The sequence below is a fragment of the Plectrocnemia conspersa genome, unplaced genomic scaffold, assembly GCF_051122295.1.
Source record: "Plectrocnemia conspersa isolate PC_06_02 unplaced genomic scaffold, ASM5112229v1 ptg000010l, whole genome shotgun sequence".
Lineage (NCBI taxonomy): Eukaryota > Metazoa > Arthropoda > Insecta > Trichoptera > Polycentropodidae > Plectrocnemia > Plectrocnemia conspersa.
The window spans coordinates 20,268,295-20,287,011 of record NW_028277174.1 but is presented as its reverse complement, the minus strand read 5'-3'; the positions used below and the strand labels follow the sequence as shown (position 1 = coordinate 20,287,011).

Genomic DNA, 18,717 nt, shown 5'->3' with positions numbered 1-18,717 from the left:
AAAGCAATACGATTATTACGTGTATTTATAATTTCCTAAAAAAATACCGAATTGATTTTTTCTAATAAATGAAACGAGAACATGTTTTCCAAAAATATATTTATTAATATACTTTATGTTTCAACATAATAAAAATTGTAAAAAGCAATGAATTTTTTCATTACAAATCTAAGTAACTATATATTCATTCGATAACGCCAAAACAACCATAAAAAATACAAATCCGTATGCAACATTTAGTGACTGAAATACACGAGATGTAACATTTTCCCACTGTCGTTTAAGTTGGTGAAACAATTTTTATTACCGAAACATGGAGTGTAACGAAACTTATAAGACTAACTTCATAAAAACAAACATGCTTAACGCGGAAAACAAACCAGCTATTGGAACTGTTACAACCCAGGCAAATATAATGTTTCTGTAACATAAATAAGATATTGTTAAAAAAATAACATTATTTTTAATAATATTCAATCTATAAATATAACCTGAATATTGTCCAATCGACTCCATCCGACTTTCCCTTTGAATATCCAACAAAAACTACTGAACCGACTTTACAATGCGTTGTCGATATAGGAATCCCAACCTTTGATGCTATCAACACAGTAAGAGCTGCGCCTATTTCGATCGTAAAACCACTGAAATGAACACACATTATTAATAATCAATATTGAATGAAAAATATTCCATTAAGACTGATTACGTTGAAGGTGTTATCTCTGTGAGATCCTCTCCGACAGTTTGTATCACTCGACGTCCCCAGAGCCAAAGTCCCACGGATATTCCGATGCCGCCATAAAACAGAATGAGCAATGGAGTTTCTGAAGTTTGCTTACTTGAACCTTCAACGTATAACAACCAAAGACCGACAACAGGGCCTATCGCATTACTAAAAATAATTGAATATATAAAAAGTAAGCTCATAAGTATGGTCCGGATTCTAGGCGCTAACAGTCTGCGAGTTCAAACATATAACTGGATGCGGGAAAACCTCATTTGATTAGATCTAGAAGTCCATTGAGGCATTTTTAATATTTATATAAAAATAGAATAGATTATTTCAATAAAAATGAATGGCCTATTTGGCCCAAATAATATATTAGTATATCCCATATCCCATCACACTCTTGTGCTATTAGCGCTTGTAATCCGGAGCCAACTCATAAGTCACACTTTTCATTGAATATGTGAAATATATGCTCACCTAACATCGTTACCTCCATGAGCAAAACTACCAAATGTCGCCGTCAAAACTTGCAAAAATGAAAATAAATGTCCGATTCCGCTGCGTCTCTCCTCTTCGGCACCGTGAACTCCGATTCTCTTCCTTTTAGCCGCCTTATCGTCTTTGCCCTTGTTCTTCAACTTATTGGATGTAACAATCAAAGGTACGGCGCTCGAGTTGGGAGTCAAAGCTGGATTTAAGTCAGCCAGACTCACTCCACTCTGCACGCTTTGCATCTTAACAATGGACTTCGCAATAGATATGCTACCAGTCGACATTCTGTGTCCCAGACGATCCTTGTGCGGTCTATTTCCATTTATTTCAGATCCGTTTTGAATCGTGACATTGCCTTTGCAATCGTCGCCTTCCAACATTTTAGAAGTGTCACTCTTCTTCTTCTGCGGTTGGAAGAGAGCTTTCAGATTACTGGGTACATCGCCTTTGTCATGTATTCCATCAGCAAAATTTCTTAAATAGCCGCTTCGGTTTGAATCGTAGCTATTCGCTAGTTCGCACGGATTAGAATCTACACTTTTAGAGAAGCTCATGGTGTCGTCTATGAATCGCAAGCTTGTTACCGTTAAATCGACATTGTTCAAGGAATTAATATTTGACTCTAACATTTCTCTGCGGAGATGCCCCACTTTAGGCGGGCTTAGACTCGTCGATAAAACACTATTGCAGTCTTCGATGGATGCTAATATGGCTCTCGGTATTGCAGGTTTTATTTGAGTTCCGTCACACACTGGTTTCTCCATGATGAAATGATCTTGTTGGAATTCTACGTTTGAATCACCTTCGTTCGGCAGCGTGATAGACTCGCCCAATTGTTGAAGATTAAAATTTTCCGTCGATTCCGATACTGTGGTGAGACCTGTTTGCCAATCGGTCAAAAGGTGTGTCTTTCTATCTGGTGCGTTCGGATCCATGGTGATTTCTACTTGATGGGTCGGAGATATTACAGGTGATATTTCTACAAAAAAAATTCAGAATCAATTAATATGTAATAACACTACAAATTTAAAAATTTTTTGCTACAAAAATACGATAACCTGAAATATATCTACGTAAAACTGTTTTAGTAACTAATCTAATGTAATGACGATGGCAAGGCGAGTTGAAAATTAAAGCGAAAAGGCACATTGACTGTCAGGATCATTGCCAGCCCTGAAAGTTAGCTATCCTCTTGGTGACTTTTTATTCATCCATTAATTTGTCATTTTAGTAAAATAAACATACTATAATTAAATCTAAAAAATATTTCTCAAATATTGTTCCTTTTTTAATCCATTCGTTGTAGATAGTGTGGAAATGATGCGAGCTGAATGATTCTATTATTCCCTCCAAAAAAGAAATATAGCACATTCATAAAATAAAGTTTTGAGTTTTATTCAATAAATAAAAATCATAACTTATTAGCGTTATTTCTATTATTTAATCCAATGAAGATTTATTCAATAAATAAAAATCATAACTTATTAGCGTTATTTCTATTATTTAATCCAATGAAGATTGCTTGTGAAGAATATATCGACTCATTCGAAATGTATCTGATTCTTTCTTCAATGATGACATTGAATATGACAATTTTCGACAAAGTAGCTAATGCCAATATATATATAGATTTTGCCAACAAAAGGGTTAATATCAAGCAATAACGGTCGGTGTTTCTTTATTTTAGTTAATTTTAACTCAAAATGAGTTGTCATTTCATAGAACGCAAAATTTTTAATTCACCTAATTGTTTATAAATCATTTATGACGACTTTAACATAAAAAATCTATGTCAAAAAAAATATGAATTACAGCAATAAACACTAGTTCACTGTGATCATATAATTACAAATGATTTTTTGGTATTTTGTCAAAGCATAGTAGCAATACACATTTTACATGTAAATCAGGTTATCGTATCTTATAACGGCATACCTTCTGATCCCATTGTAAAATTAGGTCGCGTGGTAACAGCAGAATCGTTACGCTTTCCGTGAGGTACGAGAATCAGCCACGCCAAGAAGGCAGCTAATAATCCAGCGCCGATTCCACATAGCAAAGCGCCCCATAGCGGTATGCGATCCATATAAAGTACTACAAACACGAATCAATATCAAATATGCATCTTAAGGTGTTCCTAAATACAAAATTTACTTACATTTGGGACCATCGTGAACGATACTAAATACATTAATCAGTACGGTAAAGCCATAAAAGAGGGGTAGAGCCGTGTAACCGTTCAAAAGCGGTTGTTCAGTATGCAAAATGCAACGCCTTATAATAGAGAAGATAACGACGGAGACCAATCCACTCATCAACGGTGAAATGAACCACGAAGACACTGAAAAACATAGTAAGTAATTAAGAATAGTTTATATTCGATGTCTGTTTTACAATGACTGTTTTCTTACCAACGGTTATGAGAGTAGTCCATCGTAAGCCGCTAGGACCGTGAGCGACAAGGCTGAAACCGACTGTCGCCCCTACGATACTATGGGTTCCAGATATTGGGAGTTTCAGAAACGTTGCCAGCAACATCCACACAGAACTAGACAGCAAACTTGACAGGAAGCCCAGCATCAACTCTACTTCGTGACCTTCGTAAATTGTCACGTCTAATATTCCTTTACGCATAGTATCGGATACTTTATAGCCTGCATTATAACATTTAACAATCAAGTATTTTATTTATAAAATGGGAAATCTAAGGATAAGAGCAATATCTGCATAAATCTAAGAATAACTCATCCTCATTTTCACAAGCAATGTGAATAACTTTATAATAAGTAAATGTATTTAAAACTCACCTATCAATATGGCTCCGGCGATCTCGAAGACCGTTGCAAGATAGCATGCCTGTCTCACGGTCAATACTTTAGCTCCAACACTCGTACCAAACGAATTAGCAACATCGTTCGCACCAATACCAAACGCCAATACGAATGCAATTATAAAACCGACAATAACAATCCACAAAACAGACTCAGAATACGGCTCCATTGTTATTAAGAATGCAAAACTCGAAACCCTCTCGAAGGCGGTGTTGGCGGTCAAACGTAACTATATAATTCTCTTTGCAATCAACATACTTTATAATTTACCAATATTAATAATACACTATATAAACTATTGTTTCCCTTTTTCAATTAGAGAATATCTGCATATTTCATATCGTTTAAGAAAAATGTAGATCGGATCACAGAAATACTATTATAATAAATACAGTTATATTAAGAAGTGTTTGACAGCGAATAAATAGTGTTGTAATTGACGAATTCTTCTAATCTTGTGACGAAAATCATCTTCTTGATTATATGCTCGACCAACTTAGGTTTTATATGCAAGCAAGCAAACTATGGAACTATGGCTCTGTGGGTTATTTAAAGTATTTAATTAAAAATTCTTAAATAAAATTTCGTCAGATAGTAACGATGATCGTTTTCATGATGTTTGAATAGTGACTGCTTCGTAATCGCCATAGAGTGAACATTTCTGAAACAAACAAAATGATAGTTCAATAATTGTATATGAATCATACGAAACGGACACCGTCTCGCTATTAACGACTGTGATCAAATTAAGGTCAATTAGATAAAGACACGTGCAAAACTGTTCCACAATTGTGAACTAATTGTATTTCTATGACGAATAACAAAATTAACCATAGTACAAAATAATTTAATGACACAAAATTATAACGTCTAGAATTAATATCAGTAATGTAACGTTTGCTTACTTGAAAAAAGTTGATTGCAAAAATCTGTTTTTATTTTTTTAAATCATTACTCGTTTATATTGTATGTATATGTCACAGTGAAGTTATATTTTACTAGTATAAATATGATTTCACTTACTCAGCCAGTTAAAATGTATCAAACAACTGATTTAGAATTTCACTGCTCAGTATTAGAGTAAAACTGTATTTGTTCACAAACGGATGATCTAGTATGTGTACTTCACATGAAAAGAGAAGCACAGAATTGTGATAAAAGACTACAATTTTAAAATAAATTAAACCAAACCCAAAACTAGCCTAGAATTAACCTAATGTAAATTCAAAAACTATAGTTAGTTTTAGTACTTTTATTAGGTTTAGTTGGGTTGGGTTAATTTACTTAATTAGGTTGGTTTTGAACGGTAAATGAACATTTCGCAACTGTCTAATTGAGTTTCATAGACATTTTAGAGCAGCATATAATTTGACTAGTGCCTAGTGAAATATATATTTCGATGAAAATGTATTTAAATATGATAATATAACTTCACTAGTAATACGCATTCACTGTAAACCAATAAGGACTTATCTCACATGATATTCTATTTTGCCCACAAATTTGTGAGCAATTTACTTATTTTACTACTGATAGTCTTCTTTAAATCGTGGCAAGGCTACTTTTCGATTAAATTAACCAAAAATAAGTATATCAAATTGTGTATACAAAAATATCAAAAAAATGTTTCATTGACCTATATATTCACTCTGGTCTAAATAAGTATTTCGCAAGTGTAGCTATAATGTTTGATAACTCTGTAAACATCGTTTATGTACATTTCTTCACAAAGAACACATTAAAAGTACACATTTGTTGTATAAAGTGAGACCTCTCCAAGGGCAAACAAAACAAATTCAATGTATATAATGTATTGCATTATGACTATTAAATTACCCTTCATAAGAAATAAATAAAAGTAATTCAGTATATTTTTTCCCGCAGAAGGTTGTGCGCATGATTTCTTGGTTTCCAGGTGGTAGTGAATCCATGCTTATGAAACTGCAGAATATCAGTGATTTGGTTTGGTTCTTTATATTCAAATGCAATATAATCAATGTAGTCTGCTACAGAACTCACTGATTAAGCTTGCTTATTTTACTGGTACTTGTGCTGTAGTGACAGACATTCATCATTTTATACTAAACTGCCAATTATCGGGCAGTCTTAAAGCTATATATAACACTGCTGCCAATTCACAGGACAATACAGTGTTTTGAATCATGATTCATTAACCACGAATAATCATCTTTATCCAGATTGTAATTTGCTATTTCATATCCTCTTCTAGAATAACTGGAGGAGCACATTTAGATATATAGTCTATCTTCATTCTTCAATGATTGATCCAACTTATGCAACACTACATCTACTCCATTTTAAAGATATATTTCTTAACTCTATAAAGAAATGAAAGAGCAACAACATTAATTTTCGTTGATGTAATGATAGATAATTACTTGTGTATGTTCAGTAAATGGCGAATAATAACGTGCCGAAAGGCGTGGTATTACAGAAGGGGAAAACAAGTCTCTCGGGGCAATACAATCGCGAGCAATTCGAATAAAATGGGCGCAGCATGGTTAGACAGACAATGTGTCGCGATGATGAAGGTCCGACCTTTAAAATCATGACCGTGTCGTGTCAAATGTAACGTACAATTTTAACGTGAAAACGATCAGCGTAATTCGCATGCACGATGGGCGCCGGATACAATGACCGAATTTGAACACCTCTTCCTGTCTGATTTGTATGCTATCTTAGATGTGGACAAAAGGTGATAAAAAAACATTCAATTGATGAGGTTAAAGCCATATGAATACACCAGTAGCGGAACTACGTGGCGCCAGAGCTCACAACGCGGGGAAAGCGAAGGGGGCCATTGGATAGATTTTGATCCAAGACGCTAAGATAAAAGATGATTCAACTTCAGTTTTCGAACTTAAAAAAACACACAAATTTAAGGATATCTTCGATTATTCTATTAACCAAACATTGGATGTATTTCATTAATTATGAAAAATACTATCAATTAAATGTCCGCCACTGGACTTTTTGCAGCAGCCGATCCATTCGATGTATTTTTTGAAGACTTTTTCGTACATTTCGGGCGGTATCTCGGCTATAACTTGACGGATGTTGGTTTTTATGTGCTTCAACGTTTCGGGTTTGTCGGCGTAAACATGACTCTTAGCGCAACTTCACAAAAAATCAGTGGCGTTAAATCGCATAAATCTTGGCGGCCAGTTGACGTCACAAAAACGTGAAATACTGCGACCTAAGGACTTTTCACGCAAAACATCCAACGTTGCACTCGATTTGTGGCAAGTTGCGCTATCTTGTTATAACCACATGTCTTCCACATCAATATCTTTGATTTCGAGCGATGGTTAAGCGATCCGTTTCGCAAATGTGTTTAAATTTCGCCAAATAACATTTGCCACTTTGAACACGCGTGATTATTGACAGCTGTCTGATTCACAGTGTTGCCAATCTAAGAAACTCGAATTGAATCAACTTGTATAATATTTCACTATTGTTATTATATGTAATAAAAGCCTTGACAAACATCATATAGCACGTGAAGTTGCATCAAAATATTTTGAATGTGGAATTCAATATTTTTAAAGAATATGACTGCATTTGAAGATATATAAAAAACTCTAGAAATAGTTTAAATATAAATATATACATATGTTTCGGCGATATGAAAGCAATATAAAAGGAATATCAGACCAACGCTTAAATATAACCTAAGCAAAATACCTAAAGAGTATTTTTTATGAATTAATATTTGGTATTTAACTGTCGTTTCAACGCCAATTACCGAAAACTACTGTATAGCTTTCAACAACAAGTTAGATATTATGTTTAAAGGAATGAATCAATAAATTAGAATTATATTTCATTTGTCCCGCGAGTAAATTGAGCATCTTATACAGGGCCACCGAGAAAAATATTTGATCTAATGACGAGCCTTCTCCCTTATTTTTTATCCTCATAAAAACAAGCATTATTCATAAAGATAATCTACCCGTCGCAGCTAAGTATGTAGGAAGGACTCCCAAAAAGCGTAAAAAGTTTAAAGAAAAGACTCGCTGATAGTGAGATTCCGAATCTCGAGCGAACATGAACCAAAAAGGATGTAGATTAAGAAGAACCGTCCACGTACACTTGAGATGTAAAAATAAATCAATATAAAGGAAAGATTTCACTTATTTATTGTAAGTATTCATAATCAACAACTACTAAGTAAGAAGTTAGACAATAGATGGATATCAAAATCTGTAAATCAGTGATTAAATTTAAGATAATTATATATTATTATAAACTCTTATTACTTTTTTTAATCAATAGAGGTCACTACACGCGATCTAGTTCAATTTTATTTTAATTATTATTTAACGTGATATTAGAAAAAAATAGGAAAACCTATATAATTCTATTTATTTATTAAAAACCTGACTATCGTGACTTCGACAAGTTTCCCTGATGCGTGCTTTGTACTATACATAATCTCAAACATTTATTATTTTTTAATCCTACGCGACAGGATTCAATTCGAAAAATCAAATATAACATATTTTTTTACAGAAATCAAATCCTTTTAATAATATAATAAATATAAATGTATGTATATAATTACTAAGAAATAAATTTGTTTTTGTATTGTCACAATGGCGGATTAATAGCTGCAATCGAAGCTTTACTGCCCGTTTATGACAATGTTACTTATGATTTATAATTAATAGTTGGCCATAAATAATATTATTACAGGCCATTCAATATGTTGCCTTGTGATAATACTTTTCCTAACAACTGTATAAAATTTACATTTTAAAGTATAATTAAAAAAAAATATACTCACTACGTAACCTCGAAATAAAATACAAAAAATAGCAGTACGCGGCCAAATACACTTCGGTACTATCCTAAGAAAAAGTATATATATAAAGAAAAAAATAGTTTTCAGTAATAGGTTTTTGCATCTCGAAATATACGTAAAACGACAGGTTAAAGTATCCAAAAACTTTACAGTGCGCAGTAAGAAAACCTTAATTTTACTTTATAACAGCTGTCACAAACGTTCTGGAAAATTAATTCAGCTTTTAATGATAAGGGGGAGGGGACAAAGTTGAAAGTTTAATGCAATCCAGTAATAATCTTAAGAGAATGTAAAAACACTTGAAATTTTTGATAATGAATAAAGAAGTGAAATCTATTTACTACATTTTTTTCAGTTTCTAATAAATAATTCAAATATATTACAAATTTTACTTAATTGTCAATCTTTATTTATCATCGTACACTCTTGAAGGAGGTACGTAAAATCCATATTTTCCTGTACATATCTCTTTAAATAAATAAACGGTAACCTCAGTTAAAGGTCTTCAAAATATACCATAAATTTTCTTCAACATCCCGATGAGAAAGTTCTCTCTATAAGTGCACAATTTGCGTTAAACGTTAATCGTCATTTTGACGTGAATATACCATTACAAAACACGTAATAATACGTGATGAAAAATCGCGCACGACCGTGACATAAACATTGATCGTGTTTCGCCAAGGCCTGCCAAGAAAACGTCTACGAATGTGTGTGTGCAATTCGGGAATATGTACTACAGACTACACTGTACAAGTGATCATCACTCAAAACAGGTTGGTAATGCTACGTAGAGCGTCAACGATTAACTATCTTCAGTGCTAAGAAATTAAATTATTTTAGAAAAATAATAATATTCGAAGCACCTGAACAATTAAGAGATGTGCTTGCAAAATACAATTTTAGAAAATCATTTTAAAAATATCACAAAAAGGTATTTTTAAAAAAAAAATACCTTTTTGTGAGGTGTAATATAGTAAACCAAAAGTGTTCATACTATTTTTAAGACAATATTTTAAATCTTCAAATATTTATATCAACAAATTCAAGAATATCATAGTTTTCAATAAGCGAGAGGAAAATTTTCTAAGAATAAATAAATACAAAGGTTATTTCTTACATATAAACATACTTAGGTCGTTTTATAGGATGATATATAATAGTATATTTCAATAAATTCTACAGAGCTTACAGTAAAATTTTCGATCTAATAATTTTCCGAATAACAACGATTATTTATCGAAAAAAAATAAAGATAGAAGAATTCAAAAATAAACAAATTAAATAAATATGTAAAAAAAATAAGAATTAGATTAAACAGTTTCTTTTTCATTTATATTATAATTTGTGTTACTATTTTTAGGTAATGTCATATTAATTTATTGTTTGCGATATTTTAAAGTAACTAAATAATAATTTGAATATATTCAGATATCAGAGAGCAAAAAAACATTTTGTTATAAAAAAATATAATTATCTTTATAATACAAAAATATATATGTATATATATTTTGGCACATCGTGTAAAACTTGTAAGCAATAAAGGGTAAGAATAAATATTAGAGCGAAATGGTTTACATTCAGCTCATAAATAACTTATTCCCCTAATTTAAAAGAAACCGGTTTTAATGTTTGTGCAAACTTTTTTGTACATAAATGAATAAGTGTAATTGAAGAAAGGTACACCAAACAAATAACACGAATATTTTTTTATGTATGTATATGATATAATTTGAAGTTTCGTTACACATATAATATATGAATCACAAGCGAAATAAGACACGTTCTAAATATAACAGTAAATAGTTAATGAAAAACAAGATTATTTATAATAAACATGTTCCTTATTTACTACACTTATACACCGTTTTTATGTGATTTTTATTTATTATACTTACTACTATATTTAGGTTAAAAACGCCCATTCAATTACAAGGTATTTCACAGCAATTTCATGAAAAAAATGAAAGCCAAACATTCAACAGCGTTTATTGAAGCGACGTTAACGCGGCCAATTACTTTAGAAAGGTAACTTGCGTTTACATACCGCAGATTGCTCCGGAAAATTAATACAAACTGGCGTGGAGATGTAGATTCCAGTAATTACCCTAATCGAATGACGCTTAATTGAACCTCGTCGCGAATATATACCAATATAGGTAGAACGAGCGACGCTCAAACGTTCCAATTAGGTAATAAAAATGTATTTACCTAGAAATGAAGCGAATTCGACATCTGACATTTCTCTCGAACTGCGCTTATGTAAGAAGCAATCAATTAATTAATTTATATTTTCAGCAATAAATATGAATGATATTATATTATATAGCGTATTCTAAAACTTGCAACACCGCAAATATTATTTTTTGAGGAATCATCACAACAGTATTGAAATTAAATTATTTACCACTTAAAATTAATACTGATATAATAGTAATTATATTTTTAAAAGTCATTGGGTAATGTCAGTACAGTGAGTCATCAACCAACACGATAGCAAAGCTTGGATAACAGAGAGAGAGAGAGAGAGAGAAATCCTTATATGTCACACATATCACAACTAGAAAAATATTTACTTGGTTTTAGAGTATCTAAAGATAGGCTAACAAATTGGTGGAATAGCTGCTAGGGATCGCAAAATCAAACCACTTCTAATTTACCACAGCGAAAACTCAAGCACCTTAAAGACTAGGTATAACATCTATAAAATTGCTGCCTGTTATATTCGTAATCTAATTGAAGAGCATGAATGACTAAAGACTTTTTGAAGACTGGTTTCGTCATCATTTTATGTAAGAAGAAGAAAATAATTGCAAATATAATAACCTACAATTGAATATTTTATTTTAAGTTAACGATGCATCAGGTCATCTGCCATATGACTATAATAAAAACATTTAGAAAATGTTTCGTCTTCTTAATACAACATCAATCATTCATCAATAATACATACATTTAAAAATTATTACCTACGGACCACATATAGGCAAGCAATAAGAACTATTGATAGACAAGATGTCAAATTGTAAACGCAATTCTGGAAAGATATTTATAAAGCTAATGAAATTATTGGTAATGCCTGGAGTGAAACTTCTATATCTATGATCAGTAACGTATGGAGTAATCTCTCACTAGTTAGTAGAGAATAGTATCTAAACTAAAAAAGTTGACGATTTTATGGGGGCTAAATCTGGAAGATGTTTCGTTTTCAACGGAAATGAGCAACAAAATTCCAATGAAACTTTAGAACCAGAGAAAAGAATATTTTTATCAGAAAATAAACAATTCTGTAAAAATTATTCTCAATATAGAATATTATAGAAAATATCTTGACATTTTGTAATATGGACTAAGGTAGGTTCGGGTAATAAAGCCTGTCGGGTAATAAGGCCTAAGTAATAAAAATCCAATTTAAGCTTGTTTGAATCACTCAAGGTTACAAACATAAGTAGCTAACACTCAAAGATGGCCCTTCAAACGTGTCACGACAGGATAGCTCGCGCGATGTCGCCAGTGCGTCGTCGTTCATTGTGGGAAGCGGTTGCGCAACACGAATAACAAAAAATCGTCCGTTACAAACGTAAGTATTTTTTGAAATATTTCACATAATTATGTTATTTTACATTATAGATTTCTATCATTTCATACTTTTATGACCTTAGAAGTTTAAATTATAATATCATGATCCGAATCATATTATTTTTATTTTTCTTTACACATGTTGTCGGTGGTTATTAAGGCCTACAAAATTTGATCGTAGGCTTTATTATCCTCCTTTTTGTATCAATATCACAGCTTTAGTTAGTATCTTTTTTAAAATGCTAGGAGTGTTATAAAAAGTAATGACAACTGTTTATTGTTTTTTTTTAGTGACAGCAATCACAATGCCTCCCAAACGAGCATTGTGGTCTGAAAATGACTTGGTGTCGGCTGTTCGAGCGGTAGAAAGAGGAATACTGAGCACCTATAAAGCTGCTGAGAGGTATAAAGTACCCAGAAGAACCATTAGAAATCATCTTCAGACCGGCAGTTTAAAAAAAACACTAGGTCGAAAATCCATACTCAGTGACGACCAGGAAACTGAACTTGTAAGCAGAATCATAAGGTTCGCTGAAATTGGATTGCCTGTGACACCACTGATTCTCCGACGCTTGGTCTTTAAATTTTGCGAACTTAATAACATCAATCATAAGTTCAACCCATCTCATAAAGTTGCTGGTAAAGATTGGTTTAATGCATTCATGAAAAGACATCCAGAAATATCTAGAAGAAAAGCTCAATTCATAAACCCTGCCAGAGCTCAAAAGCTTAATAAATTTATTGTTGATGATCACTTCAAGCGACTGAGTGAAGTTTATGATAATTTGGACTTGAAAAGTCATCCTGAAAGAATTTACAATATGGATGAGAAAGGTTGCCGTCTAACGATCCATCATCAGCAAACTGTTTTAGCAAAGAAAGGAGCTAAAAGAGTGCACTTACAGTCTTCAGAACACGCTGAAAGTGTCACAATCGCCGGATGTATAAATGCACTTGGCATTGCAATACCACCAATGATCATTTTCAAAGGTAAACGACTGAAACCAGAGTTATATGACAACATTCCACCGGGAACATTAGTTCAAAAATCTACAAAGGGTTATATGACCAATGAACTTTTCAAGGATTTCTTGAAACACTTAGCCCGGTACAAAAGTACAGGAAAGTGCCTTTTAATATTTGATGGAGCAACCTGTCACCTAGACCTATCCATAGTTGAAGTTGCCGATTCACTCGATATATCATTATACTGTTTACCATCAAACACCACTCATGAACTCCAACCGCTTGATAAAGCCGTCTTTCGATCATTTGAGCACCATTGGGATGCTGAAGTTTTAACATTTATAGAACAAAACCCAGATAAAAAACTCACTAAGGCAAGATTTAATATTATTCTCTCAAATGTGTGGTCGAAATCTATGACCCATAATAACATTATATGCGGCTTCAGGGCAACTGGTTTGTATCCATTGAATCCACAGGCTATTCCAGAAACAGCTTTTGCACCATCTTTACTGACAGAGGCACCAGCTCCTCCTGTATCTGACGATGTTAACAAAGAAAATTCGCCATATCTCGTCTACCCTAGGCCACCAACATCGGGACCATCAACATCAAGAATTGGAGAAGAATTAATTGGTCAAACCCCAAACAAACGTCCTGGAAGGTTTTACCCTATGGTTTACGGTAGTTCTAGTTCGGACGATGATGAAGATCATGTGCCTCTCGCTAAAATAAAAAGAACAGTATTTAAGCAGCTTATGCCTACACCAGTCAAAAATACTGAAAAAACACCAATCGTTAGGAGAAAAGCCTTAAATTATAGGGGAACTCCAGTCACTAAAAATATGTTTGACAAAAACAAAGAAGAAAAGAAAATAATAAAGACATCGAATCTCAAAGGTAGAAGTGGTACTAAGCAGAAACAAGTGAGCTGGTATTGTCATGGTTGTGAAGAGGATAAGATGGCAGATATGAGGCAATGTGCTAAATGCGGCAAGTGGTATCACGAGGAGTGCGTTGGTTTGTCAGCAGATGATACGGACACTTTTGAGTGTCCTGATGGCTGTTAATCAAAGGAATTTGTTGCTTTTTTAAGATTTCATGCATGATTAATGCATATCTATGATTATTGATCATAATTACTAAATATAAGATGCATATTATGATTATTATAGTATGTTAAAGCCTTAGGCCTTATTACCCGACCATAGTATAATAAGGCCTAAAGATAGAGTTTTACAAAATGTTTAATTTTGTTTTTGTTTACGGCAAAAGTTGCCATTTTTTGTTTTTATTTTATAGTAATGTATCTATAGGTATACTTTACATTAAAATTAGTTGATTTCGATATATAGTTTTTATTTTATTTCAAATCTCCCTTAGCTAGGCCTTAATGCCCGCACCTACCTTATTTTTAAAATGAGAAACACATCAAAAATATAGTAATACTACAATTATTTTATTATTATTATTGCAAAGATGATTCCTAAGATTTGTATATAAAGATTTTGATATTTTACTGTTGTAAATTCAAATTCAAAGTTACTGTAAATACAAGTACGAGGAACTAAGGTCCTTTTATATTTGCGGAACTCCATTTATTTGCCCAGAAACACGCACGTGCGTTGCGAACTCGTATTATGTATTAACTCATTTTTGCTAAATCTAACACAGTAATAAATTGAACGAGAACAAGCGCAGATATTTCTTTCATATTTTATACAAAGAATTTGAATCTTTTCAATCGGACACTGATTAAAAAAAATATTAATACGTCGAAACGTTTTTCATATTCCTATTTTGCAAGAGGAGTAGAAAAATAATTTAAATGGTCATCCCAATATTATAAGCATAGAACTCTTATACCTCGATTTACACGGTACTCGCAATTTCACTTTATGAGGTTAAGAATTTTTTTTTAATACTTCAAATCAAATATGTTTCGTTCCAGACGTCCAGCGCGGCGATATACAAATGCATGTGTTACTCCCAATTCTTGCATTTGCCCTACACTTGGAACCTCTACCACTGCCCGTGTAGTGTCTTGCATTGCTTTTTGGAGTGCACGCGCATCGCTAAGATTTTGCTCGTTTACTTTTTAATTAAAAGAAACGTTAAAAAGTACACATGAATATTATTCGATCATTTTATTACAAATGTCTATGCCTCGATTTAAGCGATTTCCAGGAACATATCAACTGCGTAAATCGAGGGATGAGGAATGAATATTAGTAAAGGATATTTATGAGTAATAGAACCTTACTACATTCTAAATGTATAATATTTTTAAATAAACGATGTTCTGATTGAACCATAGCGAATATAACGACAAATATCAATAGACTTCTAAATTTAAAAACTAAACCGTCTTAATCAATGATAGAAAAGTCGTGCATAATATGCACAACAATGTCATATTTTATATGATATCAATAAATATTTAAATTAAGCTAATAGAGAGTGTCAGATGCATATAAAACAAAAAATACGAAATGATAAATGCTTGTAAGGAAAAGTATTGTAAATAATTATACAGTTTAACTAATACAATTAATGGTTAAAAATGTTTTTCACCACGATAATGCCATACCGCGTGTGGCACTCAACGTACAAAACAATTCAACATAGTAACAATATAGTTATTTTTAATATAACACTTTTGAAATCTGCTTTTGTATTTAAATATGTTTAATATGTTCTTAAAACCTATAAAACGTATATCCTGGAATATGGTCCCGGGCCTAAATAAATTAATTTAAAATTTCCACCAGTATTCAAGGTCAGGCCACTAATTTAAGCCGGCTTTTATTTTCAAATTATAAAATGTTAATGAATTATTATTCTATGGTTAGGTTAAGTTAAATTTATTCAGCTTATTTTCGGGACAGGTCTATTTTTTCACCATGTTTGAACTCAGCTAATACTTTTATCCATCTAGGAAATACTAGATGGATAAACTTTTGACTAAAAGTGATTTTGAGGTCTTTCGGTGAAATAATAGTTAAAGAATTCAATAGCGAGGGTAAATATGTTTCCATTAAACCATAAATTAATTACCAAGAATAAAATCAGCTTGATGAACAAATTAAGAACAATCGATAGAACGTCTTAACGTCTGCACCACTTCGCGTTTCAAAAAGAATAAATACGAAAACTCGTTATGAACTTCACAAACATCTATTTTGAGATAAGCGTTTTAAAAAGCGACAAAGGACAGACAATTCCGACCGCTTCGTTTGTATGTTTCATGCGGAACCTCCCACTCACAAATACTAAATGAGGTTGTAAAATTCAGGCAGATCAAATCCGTTCCATTCTCAACGATCGCAGCATTTCAGAAAGACCCAAAGAAAAAAGAAAAAAATAGTTTTATATTATGTAGAAATGCCGCTATTTCAATATTTTTAAATCGGAACAGCGATCTTTCATATCTGTAATAGGTTGCTTCTTTTTTTTTAAATAAACCTAAAAATGATAGTAAAACCTAACATAATGAAATTTATATAAGAATATAATTTATAAATGAATTAGTAGGTGTATAAATCGCATAAAATATTATAATTATAAATAATATAATTGCTTAAATTATTTATTTTAAGCTAAATTTCTTTCACATGAACCTAATATTTTGGTCTAAAAAACAGGAAATTCGTCTAATGACTTTTTTACGATTCATTTAATGTCTATCTTAAACAGCCGATTTTATAATCGCAGCGTTCGTTTATCACGTATTAAATATTATTAAAATATAAATCCAAAAATACCTCATACGTATATTCAATTCACGATGTTCCATTAATACATTGATTTTGCGTAATTCGTTCCTAGACCCTATAATCCCAACTTTTGGCACAAAACTGATCTATTGCGCAAGAGACTTTTAAATTTAACTAATAAAAATGTTGACAGAGTTACGTTCTGAACGACACTTCCATATTTATTTAAATACAAATAAAAAAATGTACATGAGAGCAAAATAAGTTTGTCTTATCTTTCTATAATAAATAAAATTGAGTAACAAACGCTCGGAGTTGAGGGCTAATAAATCAAAGAAAACGCTCGCGTTTCAGAAAAAGGAAATTTATCTCGAAAATAGACGCAAATGTGCCAAAAATAACACCGGACGCATCGGACTTCGTCGCCACTTTAGGCGCATGGACCAAAGGCCGCGGAATGCGCTCGTTTCGACCAAACATTTTACGAATCGAATTTTCCCGCACGCCCTAAATCGATTTTCCGCCATTTCCTTCGATCACGTTTGGCGCCAAATTACATCATTACGTTGTAATTGCACAAAAAAATCGGCCATAATCGTTATGCAACGGAGCGAAGAATGCAAATGCGCTACATAATCGAGCGTGACCTTGCTCGCCGCATTGGGCGCAAATAGCTATTTTATTGCAAATTAATATAATTACAATAAAATAAGTAAATTATAATTCACGAGCCGCGAAACGAATAGAATCACCATGTCGAGGCGATCGATAAAAGATAATGCCGTTTCGATACAACCGAAAAAACAGACACGTGAATGAAAATGTGTTCGCCGTATCGATTGTGCAGAGCCGCACACGTGGGGTCAATCGGGCAAGTAAGGGATGAAAAGCTCTAGAAGCTAGATTCGAGCCGGGACGAGAAGCAAAGTCCACCGAAACGGTTAAATGGACGAAATAATATCATACATGAAACTCACCTGAGCTTTCTAGTGGCTTATTTCGACAATTTTTCGAGTATTCTCGAAAAATAGCGAGTCTAAGGTGTCAACGCAGCTGCCGGCGTGAAGATAGCCGCACAACAACACCGTGCGGTATTCAGCGCCAAATTCGAACACGCACTGAGTGCTAACTAAATTTAAACGAAATAAAATCGATTTTCACACCAAGCTACAGGGTAAATAAACGATTTAAATAATTAACAAAGCCATCTAATTAAATATACAACAATTTTTAATTGAAACTAACAAAAAAACACCCAACGGCAAAATGTTTATCTAAAATATGTTTTAATATATATTTAAATATTCATAGAATAAATTTAGGATATCTGAATTTTTAAACGATATATTATCGTTTCAATTATTCGCAAATGAATTATAGCAAGCTTTTCTAACAGTGAAAAATTAAAATTAAAGTAAACAATGTAGTGATGTATAATATAAATTGAACAATAAATATGAACACTTGTTATTAATTTCAAATTTTGAGATAAGCATTAAAAAGCGGCGAAGGGCGAACAAGTTCTATTGATTCGCTTGAACGTTAAACATTTTAAAACTTCGGGCTCTCCGTCAT

At 32.5% G+C, this 18,717-nt stretch overlaps 2 protein-coding genes and 1 long non-coding RNA gene across 5 annotated transcripts in view; 1 reads left to right on the top strand and 2 right to left on the bottom strand.

The window, feature by feature from the left end:
- LOC148230935 (uncharacterized) overlaps nucleotides 1-7,018 on the bottom strand; it is a 565,745-nt gene extending 558,727 nt beyond the window's left edge. The window contains exon 1 of the long non-coding RNA XR_015811188.1: nucleotides 6,924-7,018. This is a non-coding gene — a long non-coding RNA (uncharacterized LOC148230935). The remainder of the gene's footprint in view (nucleotides 1-6,923) is intronic.
- Nucleotides 83-18,263, bottom strand: NaPi-III (Na[+]-dependent inorganic phosphate cotransporter type III). Of its 3 annotated transcripts, none has more exons than XM_088195806.1 (9): nucleotides 18,120-18,263; nucleotides 4,033-4,717; nucleotides 3,637-3,879; nucleotides 3,384-3,566; nucleotides 3,161-3,319; nucleotides 1,211-2,204; nucleotides 710-895; nucleotides 492-644; nucleotides 83-421 (listed from the first exon to the last, which is right to left on the bottom strand). In XM_088195806.1, exons 2-9 carry the CDS (start codon nucleotides 4,223-4,225, stop codon nucleotides 331-333), a joined length of 2,202 nt encoding a protein of 733 aa, XP_088051932.1. In that variant the 5' UTR covers nucleotides 4,226-4,717; nucleotides 18,120-18,263; the 3' UTR covers nucleotides 83-330. The 3 variants fall into 3 exon arrangements, with proteins under 3 accessions (XP_088051932.1, XP_088051934.1, XP_088051933.1); XM_088195808.1 differs by lacking the exon at nucleotides 18,120-18,263 and adding an exon at nucleotides 16,484-16,861; XM_088195807.1 differs by lacking the exon at nucleotides 18,120-18,263 and adding an exon at nucleotides 10,929-11,008.
- LOC148230934 (uncharacterized) lies at nucleotides 12,334-14,609 on the top strand. Its single transcript, XM_088194671.1, has 2 exons — nucleotides 12,334-12,461; nucleotides 12,752-14,609. The coding sequence occupies exon 2, from the start codon at nucleotides 12,766-12,768 to the stop codon at nucleotides 14,494-14,496; it is 1,731 nt and encodes a 576-aa protein (XP_088050797.1). The 5' UTR covers nucleotides 12,334-12,461; nucleotides 12,752-12,765; the 3' UTR covers nucleotides 14,497-14,609.
- Nucleotides 18,264-18,717: the final 454 nt, after the last annotated feature.

Bases quoted from the DNA above. Each gene is read 5' to 3' on its own strand.
- LOC148230934 (XM_088194671.1), top strand. From the start codon at position 12,766: ATGCCTCCCAAACGAGCATTGTGGTCTGAAAATGACTTGGTGTCGGCT.
- NaPi-III (XM_088195806.1), bottom strand. From the start codon at position 4,225: ATGGAGCCGTATTCTGAGTCTGTTTTGTGGATTGTTATTGTCGGTTTT. The intron at 2,205-3,160 runs GTATGCCGTTAT...TTTTTTTTGTAG, and splicing joins TTTTACAATGGGATCAGAAG to AAATATCACCTGTAATATCT. The intron at 896-1,210 runs GTGAGCATATAT...AATTATTTTTAG, and splicing joins CATGGAGGTAACGATGTTAG to TAATGCGATAGGCCCTGTTG.